We start from the raw sequence: 17,074 nt of genomic DNA, 5'->3' as shown, positions 1-17,074 counted from the left end.
GAGAAAAGGTTTACTATAAACGAGGAGATAGTGCAGAGTGGAAGGGTCCAGGAGTGGTGAGATGGAACCGTTGTGTTTGTAAGACATGGAGGTATTCTAGTTAGAGTTCATCACTCACGACTTAATAAGGTGCACACAGATTAATGATAGGAAAATTACACAAAGTAATGTTCACACTGAAACAGGATGTGAAAAACATGGAGAACATAACCAATGATAGTGACACAGATGTTTTACACAGAGCATCATGTAGCTCAGATAATGAACAAAACACAGCCGGTGAAAATGAACATGACAGTGATGGAGAGGGAAACATGAGTGAAGGTGTCATTCAAACAAATGCACCTCAAATAAATCACAGTGCCTGTGATAATCCTGTCCCTGCTTCTAATGTGAAGCTAAAAACAGGACAGATTGTAACTTTCATGAAAAGAGATACAAGTGTAACATGTAAGGCTAAAGTACACAGTAGAGCAGGTAAAGCCACGGGAACCCATAAAAACTGGTATAATGTGCAGCATATTGAGCCTGATGGCAGTACTGGACTAAAAGAGGCTGTTGAGATGTCATGTGTACAACATCTTACCACTGAGTCAGCTGTCAGGGAGGCTGATGTACTCATAACAAAAGACATATCATTTGATGCAGCCAAACAGGCAGAGACAGAAAAATGGAAAAACAATAATGATTTTGAAGAGACTTAAAATACAGGCCAAAAGTGTATCTCCACTAGGTGGGTCTGTAGTCTCAAAGAAAGTGACACTGGTATTGTACCCAAGGCCAGACTTGTAGCAAGGGGTTTTGAAGAACTTAATTTAAAAAATCTACAAAAAGATTCACCAACATGTGCTTCTGAATCTCTAAGGCTATTGCTCAGTGTAATTTGTCAAAATCATTGGAAAGTCCATTCTATGGACATCAAGTCTGCCTTTTTACAGGGTATGGAGTTGTCGAGAGACATTTATGTCAATCCTCCCCCAGAAGCTGACTGTATGGGGGTTCTTTGGAAACTGAAGAAGTGTGTGTATGGCCTTGCTGATGCATCTCTCTATTGGTACAACAAGGTGAAGGAAATCATGCTGAGCACAGGTGGTAAAGTGTCACAGGTAGAGCCAGCAATATTTTATTGGCTGGATGATGAAAACACAGTGACGGGTGTACTCGCATGTCATGTAGATGATTTTCTGTGGGCAGGCTCATCAAATTTTTCAGAAAATGTGATCCTTAAGCTAAAGTCTGGGTTCCAAGTGGGACGTGAGGAACATGACAATTTCTGCTATTTGGGAATGGATATTGAAACTGTTAATGATTCTGTACAGTTGCATCAGCACAGCTACATTGAAAGTCTGCACCCCATTCACTTACAGCCAGTCTGTGCTCTGGAAAGGGATGCTCCTCTTAATGAAACAGAACAAGAACAACTCAGATCAAAAATAGGACAGATACTCTGGGTTGCAAAACAAACAAGACCTGATGTAATGTTTGAATCTTGTAGTCTGGCATCTAGTCTAAAGAATGCGACTGTGCAATCAATTCACAATGCTAATAAGTTGGTTTGTAAACTGAAAGCTGAAAAAGTGACTGAAATTTCAACATTTGGGAAATGATGCTTTAAACCTAACTGTATTCAGCGATGCTTCATTAGGAAATCTTCCTGATGGAGGTACACAAGGGGGCATGTTGATCACCCTATTGGGAAAAAGAGGTACATTCTCCCCCCTTTACTGGCAGTCCAAGAGGATTCGACGAGTGGTGCGAAGCACCCTTGCTGGAGAGACACTTGCCATGTCGGATGGAATAGACAGCGCTGTGTTTCTTGCCACCCTTTATTCTGAGCTCACTACTGGCACCGCTGGTCTAAATGCTCCAGCGTTAGTTTGTGTGACTGATAATCATTCCCTCTATGATGCTCTTCGATCAACAAAACAGGTCACAGAGAAAAGGCTTCGGTTGGATATAAGTGGCATCAAAGAACTAATTCACAACAGAAAAATACAACAAGTGCTTTGGTCAGCAACAAAAGCTCAACTGGCTGACTGTCTTAGTAAAAAGGGGGCATCACCCTTGATGCTTTTGAAAGCATTGAGTGAAGGAAAATGGGTTCTTACCTAAGTTGATTTTATTGTTTCTGTTGTTTAAAAAGACATGTATTTGTTCTCAAGAAACATGTGCTATTTAATTTTTTTTATTTATAAAAGATAGGGAGATTGTTAACATGTTTCTCAATCTTGTTACCTTGCGTAATGACATTAAAGCTGATTCTGATTCTGATTCATATACTGGGTTAACGCATGCGCAGTGTTTGTGGGCGGGAAGAGGGGATCGAGTGTTTCCGGTTTTACCTCTGTGCGTCAGTTGATTAAAAGTTGTGAACCTGAATAGACGTGGTGTTTATTCCCCCTCCCTTAACATAATGTACAGCATTTACTTTGAAGAGTGGATTTCCACAGTATCTCCTTCCAGCTGCTTCTCTGTCAAACACACCATCTGCAGCTTTTCCATATTTTCATGGATAAATGTTCGCTGTTTTAGTATTATTTTAACATTCTTGGCTGGCGTTAAACTCATTCTGCTTCAACATGGTGCAGACTAGCAGTGACGTGCTTGAACTGTTTCGCAAAGTTGGTGACAAGCTCGGGAATGGTTTTAATGATTTATTTCTTTAATTCAATGAAAATTACACCCTTCTTTTTGTCATTACTGTACTTCCCGCTAACTGTCTTTCTTCCTATGGTTGGAAAAACAAAGTTAGGTTGATTTTAGCTATAAGCTCATTAGACCTGATGTTTTGGTCGGATCTTACAAGGTTCACTGTGACATTAACTATGCCAATTAATGGCGGGAATGCTTGTAACACAATTTTTTGCTTTCAACTTAAAGTATAACAATTAGCCAAGAGACAGCACTCATCTCAAAGCACTCTTAAATTGAGGTGCCACTGTATGACCACTGCCACTTACAACATTTTGCTTGGTTGTGTCCTCCAGTGTCTGGATCACAAACAGCCTGTTTCTCTTTCGTGAACTCTCCACTTCCTCTGAGCGAATGCTGCCATATTTCTGGAAGGCAGAAAGCGATTCATCAGTCATATGTTAACCAAAGACATCGGGGATTAAAATCCTCAGAACCTCGTAGGCTTCTCGGATCAGTTCACTGATGTCCACGTTGAAGTGAGATGATTTATCGTTGTTGCCCACGGGGGCTTGCTGCACTGTTGGCGGTAACGGGCTGTCTTTGTTTGTCACGCTGTCAAAAAATCTGAAAAAACACAAATGACACTTGTAGGAACAGCAAAATGGGAATTCCGATAAGTCTGCACATACTTGTTGAGGATGGTGACAGCCTCTGCATCATCGTGGCAACTGATCAGAGCCTCCATGTTGGAGTTGAGCACGGCCAGGCCGAGCTGCAAGATTGCTTTGATGCCGTCGTAGAAAAAGCAGTCCACCACGTTCACAGCACTTTCGATGGGCAGTACGCTGATGAAGAGCGTCAGAAACCAGGACAAGGATACAGATGAGAAGAAACTCAGGTCTGTCATGTTCTCTACCAGCTGGGGGAGGTTCTCACGAATCAGATCTTCAAAGACAGCCTGGTCCACCAAAGCACCTGGAGGTACAATGACACACAGTACAACATAAATTAAGGATTTTTTGTAATTGTTTCAATTAAAGACATACACTAGTTTTAATTTATCTATTAACAAAGCTGTTTTGTGTTTTCTGTCTTGAAGATGTGAAATGGCATGCACCACTCAATAGTAACAAGCAGAGAGCACTGTTTTGTTTACCTATCAATTAGTAAAGCAAATGAGCATCTTATTTGGAGCTTGATGGTCTGACGTCCTCTTGATCTCAAGAAGTCGAAATATGGGCACCACGATGAGGAGTAATGTACTACGAAGTGCTACCTTTGATTGGACCATAAGATGTGTCGGTCTAGTCATGAAACACATGATCACATTTGAGTTCTGAGCCTCTTGCAAGAGGGAAGTGGTTTGTGTGCGGGTACTGGGAAATTGTTGGGCATTTTGGACATAGACATTTGGGAGTTTGGGGAGGTTTAGGTTTGCCTGCATCCCTTTCCCGCCTCCTTCTGTGGACCTGAAATCCATAGCTCCTTTGAGTCGTTTACATTGAACACAGGAAGTGAACACATATTTTTGTGATTGTTGTGATATGTATCAAAATCAGAATCAGAAATACTTTATTAATCCCTGAGGGGAAATTAAAATTTTCAGCACATCCATCCATCCATCCATTTTCTACCGCCTATTCCCTTCGGGGTCGCGGGGGGCGCTGGAGCCTATCTCAGCTACAATCGGGCAGAAGGCGGGGTACACCCTGGACAAGTCGCCACCTCATCGCAGGGCCAACACAGATAGACAGACAACATTCACACTCACATTCACACACACTAGGTCCAATTTAGTGTTGCCAATCAACCTATCCCCAGGTGCATGTCTTTGGAAGTGGGAGGAAGCCGGAGTACCCGGAGGGAACCCACGCAGTCACGGGGAGGACATACAAACTCCACACAGAAAGATCCCGAGCCCGGGATTGAACCCCAGACTACTCAGGACCTTCGTATTGTGAGGCAGATGCACTAACCCCTCTCCCACCGATTTTCAGCACAATCCCATTCAAGATCAGACAAACATTACAGGGAGACAGAACAGGATCGCTGATGGGTCTGCCAACTTTGGGGAGCCTCAGGACTGCTAAAAAGGTTAAAGGCAGACATTTTTAATCAGGCTTTTTACTGAACATTTTAAATTTTTGTTTTCTTAGGTTACTAAAGGGACATATGATTATTCTTTCCATTTTTAAAACACTTCATTTTGGTCTACATAACATGTAATGGTGGTTCTTTGGTGAAAATGTGCACATATTTTGTTTTACAGACCTATTTGTAAGCCATATGTTTGCTCTGAGTTTTTAGATGCAAATTAACCCCTCCTCTCCACACCCCCTCACGCTGAGTCAGCATTCGCCCCCGCCAGCAGAAATGTTATGTAGTTTTTTTTAGCTTTCTTGCTTTTATTGTGCACTTTGGACATTGCTGACCAGCACCAGCCATCTGTTTTGAGTGACTCACCTCAAGACAACATCACAGGTGATATAGCGAGATCAACAGGCTCACCGTGTTTTATTGTCTGCGCAATTTGGAGACTATGACTGCATGTCTGTGGCTCTACACTGAGGTTACACTCCTACAGAGTCGGGGCGGCATGGCGTAGTGGGTAGAGCAACCGTGCCAGAAACCCGAGGGTTGCAGGTTCGCTCCCCGCCTCTTACCATCCAAAAAAAAAAAATCGCTGCCGTTGTGTCCTTGGGCGGGACACTTCACCCTTTGCCCCCGGTGCCACTCACACCGGTGAATTGAATGATGAATGATAGGTGGTGGTCGGAGGGGCCGTTGGCGCAAATTGCAGCCACGCTTCCGTCTTTCTACCCCAGGGCAGCTGTGGCTATGAAATTAGCTTACCACCACCAGGTGTGAATGATTGATGGGTTCTACATGTAAAAGCGACTTTGGGTACTTAGAAAAGCGCTATATAAATCCCAGTTATTATTATTATTATTACAGAGTCTGTATCTCTCCAGCTAAATCCTAGACTTATCCATGTGCATATGACAGTGAAATGTTTTTATTTTCTATATCATGTTAATACTTTTACTGCTGTGGCTTTAAACACACAATTGTGTTATTTTCTATTTTATTTATTGCGGTAGAACTGTTATTTTCACAATACATTTTTTTTATTAATAATTAATTATTTAGATTTTATTTTATATATATTTTCAAATTAGTTTTATGTTATTTCCTAGGTGATGTTAATGTTTAGTTATTCTCCAGCAGGGCCATAACTAGCAATTGACCAATTCCGAGTTCAAAAATTGGTTGTCCAAGATGAACTTAGAAAGGCTGAAATCATGGTTATCCCAGCACCTAAAAAATATATTACCTTGAGCAGCGCAATGAATTTCCAGAATAACAAAAGCTTTAAGATAGGCTCCCAAGACCTTTAGCTTTGCACTGCAAGTACTAATGTCTGCCACGAAACCACCAGAAGTAATCGAGGACATTTGGCCTTCATATTTTAATCAGTAACAGAGTATGAAGTGGAGTATGAAGAGGGGTACATTTGGGGTAAGATATTATATGAAGCGCCTGGTCATTCAATAATTTACATTTTAATGTGTTTCTTCACCCAAACAAAACCCCTACACAGAGCACTTGTTCTGCATTTAGGGCGAGGCGGCACCTGACTGACATTACAACGTTATTATATGGACAGCGTTTTACATCAATTTCATTCAGGTGAAAGCAACATTAGTTACATCAGTATGAATTAGTGTAAACATTATGTTGACAGCACCTTTCGGATTGGATAATGTTTGAAGTAAAGGGGGACTTCTTTGCGTTACGTTGTTGGAGTTGTAGCGGGCTGTGCATGACCGAAGGTTGTACAAACCCCGTTTCCATATGAGTTGGGAAATTGTGTTAGATGTAAATATAAACGGAATACAATGATTTGCAAATCCTTTTCGACCCATATTCAACTGAATGCACTGCAAAGACAAGATATTTGATGTTCAAACTCATAAACTTTTTTTTTTTTTTTTGCAAATAATAATTAACTTAGAATTTCATGGCTGCAACACGTGCCAAAGTAGTTGGCAAAGGGCATGTTCACCACTGTGTTACATGGCCTTTCCTTTTAACAACACTCAGTAAACGTTTGGGAACTGAGGAGACACATTTTTTAAGCTTCTCTGGTGGAATTCTTTCCCATTCTTGCTTGATGTACAGCTTAAGTTGTTCAACAGTCCGGGGGTCTCCGTTGTGGTATTTTAGGCTTCATAATGCGCCACACATTTTCAATAGGAGACAGGTCTGGACTATAGGCAGGCCAGTCTAGTACCCGCACTCTTTTACTATGAAGCCACGTTGATGTAACACGTGGCTTGGCATTGTCTTGCTGAAATAAGCAGGGGCGTCCATGGTAACGTTGCTTGGATGGCAACATATGTTGCTCCAAAACCTGTATGTACCGTTCAGCATTAATGGCGCCTTCACAGATGTGTAAGTTACCCATGTCTTGGCTACTAATACACCCCCATACCATCACACATGCTGGCTTTTCAACTTTGTGCCTATAACAATCCGGATGGTTCTTTTCCTCTTTGGTCCGGAGGACACGACGTCCACAGTTTCCAAAAACTATTTGAAATGTGGACTCGTCAGACCACAGAACACTTTTCCACTTTGTATCAGTCCATCTTACATGAGCTCAGGCCCAGCGAAGCCGACGGTGTTTCTGGGTGTTGTTGTTAAACGTTTTTTGCCTTCGATAGGAGAGTTTTAACTTGCACTTACAGATGTAACGACCAACTGTAGTTACTGACAGTGGGTTTCTGAAGTGTTCCTGAGCCCATGTGGTGATATCCTTTACACACTGATGTCGCTTGTTGATGCAGTACAGCCCGGGGGATCGAAGGTCACGGGCTTAGCTGCTTACGTGCAGTGATTTCTCCAGATTCTCTGAACCCTTTGATGATATTACGGACCGTAGATGGTGGAATCCCTAAATTCCTTGCAATAGCTGCTTGAGAAAGGTTTTTCTTAAACTGTTCAACAATTTGCTCACACATTTGTTCACAAAGTGGTGACCCTCACCCCATCCTTGTTTGTGAATGACTGAGCATTTCATGGAATCTACTTTTATACCCAATCATGGCACCCACCTGTTCCCAATTTGCATGTTCACCTGTGGGATGTTCCAAATAAGTGTTTGATGAGCATTCCTCAACTTTATCAGTATTTTTTGCCACCTTTCCCAACTTCTTTGTCACGTGTTGCTGGCATCAAATTCTAAAGTCAATGATTATTTGCAAAAAAAAAAAAAAGTTTATCAGTTTGAACATCAAATATGTTGTCTTTGTAGCATATTCAACTGAATATGGGTTGAAAATGATTTGCAAATCATTGTATTCCATTTATATTTACATCTAACACAATTTCCCAACTCATATGGAAACGGGGTTTGTAGATTGAAAGAGGATCATCTACGCATGCTTATATATAGCGCGCATGATGTCCTACACAAAGTACATTTACAGTTAGTCATATCATCATGCTTTTGTCACCTAAAAAAATACAGAGGACATGACCTCGGTGTCCTCAATGGTAGTTACGGTCCTTTTCTCCAGTGTGGACGCCTCAGAGTTGGCGTTTTTCCTCAATCTTTCAGTGCCATGCCATGTTTGGTTTTGTCAAAAGTGCAGTGTGCATGTTTTCTTCTTTTTTTGTGCTTTATTTACTGGTGTAAAGCACTTTGTGTTGCAACTTGCCTGTTCATGAAATGTGCTATTTGAGTAAAGTTTGATTGATTGAATAATTTTCTGCTGGTTATTCTGTTCAGGGTCACTCTGGTGACCTGGAGCCTGTCGTCACCGGTCAGTCGGCCATTACTATTTTGTGGTTGTTTAAAGACATGTACTCATCACTATATAACTTTTCTTCTCACCTATAATTCGCCTGTTGAAATAATCTGGCAACATCCTTTCACAAACGGCCACTAAAAGCCAGAAGGCCTCCTCCTCTTTGGCGTAGAGCAGCAACACAGAGGTGAGAATGTTCATGGCCTAGGCAGAATATATAACACACTTTAAAAATAGAATACCTTTAGAACATTGTGAGTGTGAAATTTGTTAACTGGCTTTCAACTAATACCTTCAATGGTTTAAATAAAATTGTGATATTTTAGGTACTTTGCTTGGAGCAAAGGCTGTAAAAATACCTCAATGATCTCATGTGATTTTCCACAAAAATTTAAATCCTATTGGTGTGCATTTTAACTCTACTAAGTGATCATCTTTGCATTTCTGTTCCACACAGGTGACGGAGGCCTTGGAGAGACATTACCTGGCAGTAACCAATTTTAGGGTTTCTGCAGGCATACGCAGTGAGGACTCTGCGAAGAGCGGATATTCCAGTGTCACTCTGAAAGGCAGGATGCTCGGGTAGAGAACGATGAAGGTCCCTCTCAATCTCGTCTGTCGCTAACGTGCTTGTCCCCAGAGACTGTTCCACCAGCTCTGTGTAATAGCCGGGGTGGGTCGCCATGTCGTTTACAGCTCCTTATCCGTTCAGGCCCAGGTAAAAACAACAACAACAAAAAAGATTAATAATGTTAGTTATTCACCTTATGGTATGATGACTGTGACCAAAATGTGCCTGAGAGTAGAGCTGCAAGATTGCGCAAAAAATGCAAATCACAATTTTCTTTTTTAGAATTGAGATAGGGATTCCCTGGGAGGATTTTTTTTCCACACATGCATGATAAGACCCATGGGTTTTCTTGTGTAAAAAAAACAAAACACTTTAGTTTTGGGCGGCGTGGCTCAGATGGTAGAGCAGTCGGACAGGAACTTGAGGGTTCCTGGTTCGGATCCAGCTTCCGCCACCGGAGTCACTTCCCTTGTGTCCTTGGGCAGGACACTTCACCCACCTTGCTCTCAGTGCCACCCACACTGGTATAAATGTAACTTAAATGTAGATAATGGGTTTCGCTTTGAGTCACTAGAGAAAAAACACTATACAAATATAATTCAATTAATTTAATTTTCTTGTTCTGCTGTAAAGAAACTTCCAATGGTCTTTCTTCATGGTAGGTCCCAGAAGGACAGTTGAGAGGAGACATTTTTTAATGGAAATGAAAAAAAACACAAAATATTTCATCAAGTCAAAACAATGGCATGCTCACTCACTCCACAATACATTTGTTAACAAGTCAATTAATTTGATTGCTTCTCCCGAAAGTTGATAAATGATAGCCAGCGCGCTTCATTGACCAGGGCAAGACAGATCTGCTGCCTTGGCTGGCAAGGCTCACTGGAGAAGAGACGAAAAAGTGTCGGCTGTCATGCTAAAGAAAGTAAAAAGGCAGCGTTTGCGAGGCAGTTTGTTGATTAACATATTAAGAAATGGTTGTTATTTAGAAAATAAATTGCATATTAGTGTGAATTGAGATTGGTTTTTGCAGCCTTACTTGAGAGGTATATTTGATGTATAAATACCTGAAAAAAGCATCCACAGCTCTCCTCTCAAGGCCTCTGGGACACCACGGACGATCAAGTCACGTGTCTTTTTGGTAAAGAACATACTTGTGCCACGTCCATATTCCGAAAAATGGATGTTCCAAGACTGCTCCTTCATCTTCTCTTTAAGCTGTTGAACACAAGGATAACTATATTACAGTATGCTTCTGGAGCATTTTTGCTTCCAGAAATACACGATGGACAATAATCGGGACATGTCATCACCAAATCAGACTTACAGAACCATACTTCATTTTTGGATCAACAATTTTCTAAACAAAATTATATAATTTTTAAATCATGTTTTCAATATCAGTGAAATAACAACTAGTGCATTGCATACTTCTTAGCTGTTCAACAGCGATTTGATGACTCTGATTCATTAATCCAAATCCTCTCAAAATTAACATAATTCATAACTTCTACTGTCTGAATTCATCAAACTCTGTTTCATAGCTGCATTTCTCCAAGTACAGGCAAATGTGTGAGTGACTGGTAGAAAGCCCAAACTCACCTGGACTGAGATTGTTCGAATATATGATAATATATTTGTTGCATTAATAGATAATATTAAAGTTTAAAATGTATGCTATTACATGCAGTATATGTATTATTTTCTGTCAAAATGGAAAAAAAACGAATAAACTAAAGATAAAGTAATTTTTATTTTCAGGCTTTCATAGGCCATATAAAATGATCTGGCAGTCCAGATATGGCCTAGAGTTTAACACGTGTGCTTTAGAATATACTGTAAACGTGAAAAACGTTTACAAATAGGCTTTCTTGTTTATGTCTGTGCACCAAATTATTAACCTTTTTTTTTCATTTATTTAATGTATTGTTAAAATGTTGTAACCCAAACATATTTGTCATAATAACCGCCTTCAGAGTAAAACTTTGATTACAATTTTTTAAAAGTCATGCGCTAATGCAATGATATTGAAAAAAAAAAAGCCTCAAAACAATGCAACTTTTACAGCAACCTTTTTAAAAAAAGCTGGCACAAATTAAGGCTTTTTGGCCACGACTCGCTCAAAAAAAGCGTACTCCTGGAGCTTACTGCTTTTTTGCAGCGACAACAAGTCGACCCAGTGGGGTTGAGGTTATGGTTAAACTAAGATTAATAATTATGACTCAAAGTCCACCTCCTCAATGATAAATTATTGAATAATAGGGGTGGCTTAATACTTTTGCTCATATGTCGTGTTCTGACTTTCAGCAATGGCTTCCAGTCATTTCTGACTTTGCTGGGTATGTCCTAATTGTTGGTGCGTTTGATTTACCATTTTGGGGTCGAGGTTTTCAACATCCTGAGGGTGAAAAACTGTCATGAGAGCCTCAGTGCTCACTGCCTTGCTGCTGTCTTTCTGGCCCACCATGAGAGTCACGTCCTCTGGGTTGTCCTCAAAGTGGTTGATGAGCGATTGACATTCGCCCTGTATGATCTTGGTGCAGATGATGGATGTTAGAAAGAAAGCCAAGAACCTACGCCATGTACAGGAGTCAAGACATCTTACCTCAGCTGAAGCGGAGTGCTGAGGGCTGGCAGTGATCCCACACCTGCTTCGGAGCGTGGTCGCCAGACGCTGGTAGTCCCGCACCTCGGTGAAACGCAGCGCCCTTTTCCCGCGCACACACACCGTTAAAGCCCGGCTGCTAGAATCAGGCTTTTCGACACTTACGACCTGGAAAATGGCACGGCGTTGCGAAGACAGGAAGTAATTTCATCAAATTCAGTGTGGGAGGTACATGGCAGTGTGGAATAAATCATGTGATGTAGTTTTTTGTTTTACCTCACGCATTGGAATAATGATGTGACACTGGCTCCCATCCTGGCTGGCGAAACATAAGTAGCTCTCAGACAGACAGATCTTGCCAAGTGTATTTAAATGGCTGAAAGGCACCCACAGGAAACTCTCGTGCACTTCTAACAGATTTTCTTCTCTGGGAAGCCTGAAAAATGTCCGGAACTGCTCACTCTTTGCGTGCGCTTCGAGGCCTCTGCAGGAGAGCAAAAATGGTCATGAGCATCATGAACCTACCAGTAAGCAACTCTACATATCCACCTACCTAAACACCCTTTAAAAATGTGCCCTCTTCAAACATGACATATATTTTGTGTAAGACAAATACTTGGTAGGAATACTTGTTAGGTTGGTTTGATTGACCTATTTAAAACATATAGGCGGTATGGCGCAGTGGGTAGAGCGGCCATGCCAGAAACCTGAGGGTTGCAGGTTCGCTCCCCACATCTTGACATCCAAATCGCTGCCGTTGTGTCCTTGGGCAGAACACTTCACCCTTGTCCCCTGTGCCGCTCATACTGGTGAATGAATGATAGGTGGTGGTCGGAGGGGCCGTAGGCGCAAACTGGCAGCCTCGCTTCCGTCAGTCTACCCAAGGGCAGCTGTGGCTACAAATGTAGTTTACCACCACCAGGTGTGAATGAATGATGGGTTCCCACTTCTCTGTGAGCGTTTTGAGTATCTAATAATAGAAAAGTGCAATATAAAATCTAATCCATTATTATTATTATAGATGAAAAGTTACGATTTTTTCTTAAAAGTTTACTAAATAAGTTTGAGGAAAATTATCTAAATCAGACTTAAAAAGACTAATCCATGCCTTTGTCTCCAACAGGTCGAACTACTTCTCACTGGGCTCTCTAAAAGAGCTGTAAAGCAGCTGCAATACATACAAAATGCTACAGCTTGAGCCCTGACTAATTTTCTGTAAAGCATTTTGAATTGTCTTGTGAACAAATTGTGCTCTACAAAAAATGTTTCCTTGCCTTGATCAAATTTGGAGTTCCCTGATTTCCATCATAGATTTGCTAAATACCAGGCCAGAGGAGTCAAATGGCTGAGATTTCTGGATTGTCATATTACAACTTGTCATGTATTCATTCATTTTACCTGACTGAACTATTGTCTTCTTCCACTGTGTTTCTGCAAAAACTTCACAACTTGCTTGTACTATTGTAAATTACTGATTTTATCTACCGTAATTTCATTTTAATATAATCTTCCTTTAATGCATTAATTTTAATACATCGGACCGTTTTTTTCTTTTGTTTATTGATTTAAAACTTTTTTTTTTTATATATATATACCGGGTATATCCATCCATCCATTTTCTACCGCTTATTCCCTTTGGGGTCGCGGGGGCGCTGGAGCCTATCTCAGCTACAATCGGGCAGAAGGCGGAGTACACCCTGGACAAGTCGCTACCTCATCTTTTTATATAATTTATATTAAATTTATGCGGCCACAGTGTGGTTGAGTGAGCTGAACTTTAATCAGTGTCAGCAGTATGCAACTGATATCACAACAAGCATTGCATGTGTATAAATGCAGTAGTCGTTGTTGGACAGGACAAAACATAAATAAATAAATGCAGTAGTTACAAAGTCAGTTCAGCCTTATAAACAATTCTGCAGCGGCAAATCAACATGAGGTATCAGAAGTGATGTTCTGAAAGTAGGGTAATAGTCTCCTTTCATGCAGGCAATTAATTGTATGACTATTTTAAACTTGCAGTGGTATACTGGGAGTAAGTGAGTCAGAGAAAAGTGTTGGTGTTGCAATTGGACAGTGGGCAGCGTTTCTGGCCAGGTTAAATGTGATATGGCTGACTACACGTCTATGGGTGAATTTGTGGATGAATGCAGACAAGCGAGGCGCTAAGGTTGTGTCACATAATTAAACCAGTGTTTCGTCAGTGGATGACACCATAAAATATCTACACAAAACATATTTAATAGAGAATAACTAGTTTTACATGCAGAAAACAATGTAAAATAAAATGTAACCAACTTCGACCTTTATTGAAGATATTGGCTGGCAAAAGACTGCAATGAGTGAATGTCACCTTTGTACTTTGCTATGAGTTTCTAATAGGGCAGTAACGATTAATTGATTAAATCGATTAGAAAAAAGCCTTGATTTGCTTCGATGATTCATTTAATTAATATAAAGTCAGCAAGACTGTGCCAATACAGTACACAAAAGAGAAGTGCACCTAAAGTGATGTAGATCACGCTGCGGGTGATGTGGCCAGTGTGTGTGTGTAGAGAACAGCGGAGTGCGGAAGAGTTGGCTCAAAGAATCAAGGAAGGAGAAAGAGAGCAAAGGGCCCAAAGAATACAAGATAAGCTGTCAAAAGGTTTTGCGAACATTTAAAACTGAAATGTTTGCACGGTCAAACAAAGCTGACATTTCCCAATAGGACCGCATCAATGATACAGCACGTTACAATAAAGCATCCTTCATATTTAAGGGAGGCAAACAAGCAAAAACATGGTAAAAGTTTTTTTTGATAGTTAAATCTATTTTATTTTTTACTTGTGTGACGAAAGTTTTAATCGAACACATGGTGGCATGGTGAGGATATGTTAGGTTAACACCACTCATCTAATTGATTCCCTTTCAAATGTAGGTTATGTTTGTTAAATATGCACTCATTTTGTCATACTTTATGGTTCTTTATTTGTTATATATTACCAGTCTATGGAGGTTCCAATTCATCCAGGTTATTGTATTCTCAGGGCATTCAATCGATCACAAATGGACTGTTTGGTTTGTTATTGAAATATCTATTACTAAATATCGATATTTATCACCTGGTTTTAGGCTTCACAGTTTTTTATTACTTTCTAGTTTTTTTAAATACAAATAATATATAGTGATGCTTCCATAGCAAAAGTACAATTTCAATGTTTTGTGCAATAATAAGAACAAAGTCTACACATTAGGGCTGTGAATCTTTGGGCACCACACGATTCAGTTAATTTCAGAATCTATTTTCGATTCAAAACAATTCTCGATTCAAAATCAATACTTTTTTAATAACACTAGGGGCCAGTTCTATGATTAACTACATTCCTCCATAAAATGGATAGCAGTGCCGATAAAAAAAAAAGTATTACTTAAAAGAAAACTGGTTTTGTTTAGTAAAATTCTACCCAAACATTTAAAAAAGTCACATACAAATAAGTTAACAAGAGAAGTATCCCGCACTTCTCTTTTCTAAAGTAAATGTCTACAGCAGATATGGACATCTACATCAACATTAGCCTGAGTGTCTGGACAGGACACATAAAAAAAAAATTAAATCACTGTTTGATTTTTTTTAATCGATTAAGAATCGTAAAAGTAACAATCGTGATTCATTCAAAAATCTTTTTTTTTTATTTACTCCCGTACTAAACATCAGAAAAATCTTTGTTTATTTTTAACTATTCTCCCTAAAAGACGCAATGAGGCTATAGTGATTTTGTTCTTAGTGTTTCCTGTTTTCTGGTCTTTATTTTTGTTTTTTGAGTTTTGTGTGCAGATTCACTCCATGTGAGGCTTGAGCAAGACTAAAGCGACTTTTTCCTGCACATCGCCTCAGTCTCTACATTCTGGATGGCAGGCCTAACAGATCATGACATCGTTGACCTCATGGTGGGTTATTTTGTAGTTCTACTCAGCAAGGAAAAGCACAGAAACTGAGTCACTAACACATGGGATTTTTTGTTTGGGCACCTAACTCAGCAGGATAATTGATACACAAGTAGACAGGCAATTTCTTTACGCACAATTGTTGGCTGTACGATAATCGAGATGGTATATGAAAACCAGGGCAGAATTTTGGCAAAATCTTTCGTCATAACAGTGGGGAGTAGGGAAATTGAGGTGCCACTGTAAAACGTATGAACAATAGTAATAGCTGCCAGAAATATAATGAGAGAAAAAAAAGATAATGAGAGAAAAAAAAGATGGCACCTTTTGGTAATTTGCAGGGGGTCCGAGAGTGCTCTCTCTCTCTCAAAGGCCTCTTTATCAAAAAGGCGCTTGATGGAGTAGTCAGCTAGCTGCTCCATGATGACAAAGGTTTCGTTAAGGTGCAGCAACATGGAGAAATAGTGATCCTCCCCATGAGCCACGACGTGGATGCTCTCTGTCAGGATGACATTTGATGTTTTCTCCAGCCTCCAGATCTCATCCCAGGAGATGATCAGTTTCACTAAACATTAAGTAACATAAAACCAAAGCAAATTAGTGCCAGAATGCTTGCTTTAAATGTCATTGTTACAGAAACAACACTGACAGCTAAATTAGGGCAAATAGTGACTATGGAAGTAAACATCAACCTTCACTCACCCTCAGCTCCCAGCAGGTAGGAATAGAAGCAGAGGAAGTTGGTGCTGAGGTACAGCCAACCCTGACAAGGCACTTTGCCCTTCCAGTAACTGCACGAGTAATATGTGACCAGCTTTTCCTCCGCTGGCAAGGCAAACCAATTCTCAAATCTCAAGTATGCCTCTCTGAACTTCTCTGGATCATCCTCCAGCACATGGGACGTCTTCCCTTCTTCAGCAATCAGACCCTGAAAATTTAAAAACATACTTGGGTCAGTACAGCAATGTTACCTTATGTATTTTACTGTGTTTTTTTTAGTGGTGTAAAACTGCACTCTGAAATGCTGCGCAGTGGAACCTCGACTTACAAACCCCTCATTATAACTTTTTGATTTACGAACCAAAGACCGAATGGAAATATGCTTTATTGTATGAGCATTTCATCCACCCATGTTGTGCTTGCAGCGCAGCCATTTTGTGCCCAGCAGCAGCACATACATTGTGGGCGGGCTGATCAATTTTTGTCAGCATAGCAGTGTTGTCGTTAGCTACTGTGCAAATTGCTACTTTGTGTCCTTTTTAAGTGTTCTTTTGCCTTTTTACAGCATTTTTCTAGTTTTGCTAGCTCAATGTGAGTCCAAAGAAAGACATGGACAGGAGAAACATTCAGAAAGTATCCACAGCTGAACATCAAAAAGATAAACCACCAAGGTAAAGTGTTTTTATTTGTCATTCCTAATCAATGTTGCAACCTTTGTGATATTATATTGTGAGTGCACCACAAGGTTAGTGTGTGTGTGTGTGTGTGTGTGTGTGTGTGTGTGTGTGTGAGGCAGCTACATAG

The 17,074-nt window shown here is 40.3% G+C and overlaps 1 protein-coding gene across 3 annotated transcripts in view; it reads right to left on the bottom strand.

The window, feature by feature from the left end:
* tbc1d8b (TBC1 domain family member 8B) overlaps window positions 1-17,074 on the bottom strand; it is a 53,009-nt gene that overhangs the window by 19,226 nt on the left and 16,709 nt on the right. For all 3 annotated transcript variants that reach the window (XM_061962136.1, XM_061962137.1, XM_061962138.1), the window contains exons 4-14: window positions 16,253-16,478; window positions 15,875-16,115; window positions 11,900-12,107; window positions 11,624-11,791; window positions 11,390-11,551; window positions 10,086-10,236; window positions 8,932-9,146; window positions 8,534-8,651; window positions 3,324-3,609; window positions 3,129-3,258; window positions 2,961-3,059 (exon numbers count right to left, since the gene is read on the bottom strand). In XM_061962136.1, coding sequence (XP_061818120.1) covers window positions 2,961-3,059; window positions 3,129-3,258; window positions 3,324-3,609; window positions 8,534-8,651; window positions 8,932-9,146; window positions 10,086-10,236; window positions 11,390-11,551; window positions 11,624-11,791; window positions 11,900-12,107; window positions 15,875-16,115; window positions 16,253-16,478 — 2,004 coding nt within the window. The remainder of the gene's footprint in view (window positions 1-2,960; window positions 3,060-3,128; window positions 3,259-3,323; window positions 3,610-8,533; window positions 8,652-8,931; window positions 9,147-10,085; window positions 10,237-11,389; window positions 11,552-11,623; window positions 11,792-11,899; window positions 12,108-15,874; window positions 16,116-16,252; window positions 16,479-17,074) is intronic.

This window comes from Nerophis lumbriciformis, linkage group LG09 (assembly GCF_033978685.3).
Source record: "Nerophis lumbriciformis linkage group LG09, RoL_Nlum_v2.1, whole genome shotgun sequence".
In the NCBI taxonomy this organism is placed as follows: Eukaryota; Metazoa; Chordata; class Actinopteri; order Syngnathiformes; family Syngnathidae; genus Nerophis; species Nerophis lumbriciformis.
Note: the sequence above shows the minus strand (reverse complement) of the source record. Positions and strands in the feature narration are given on the sequence as shown.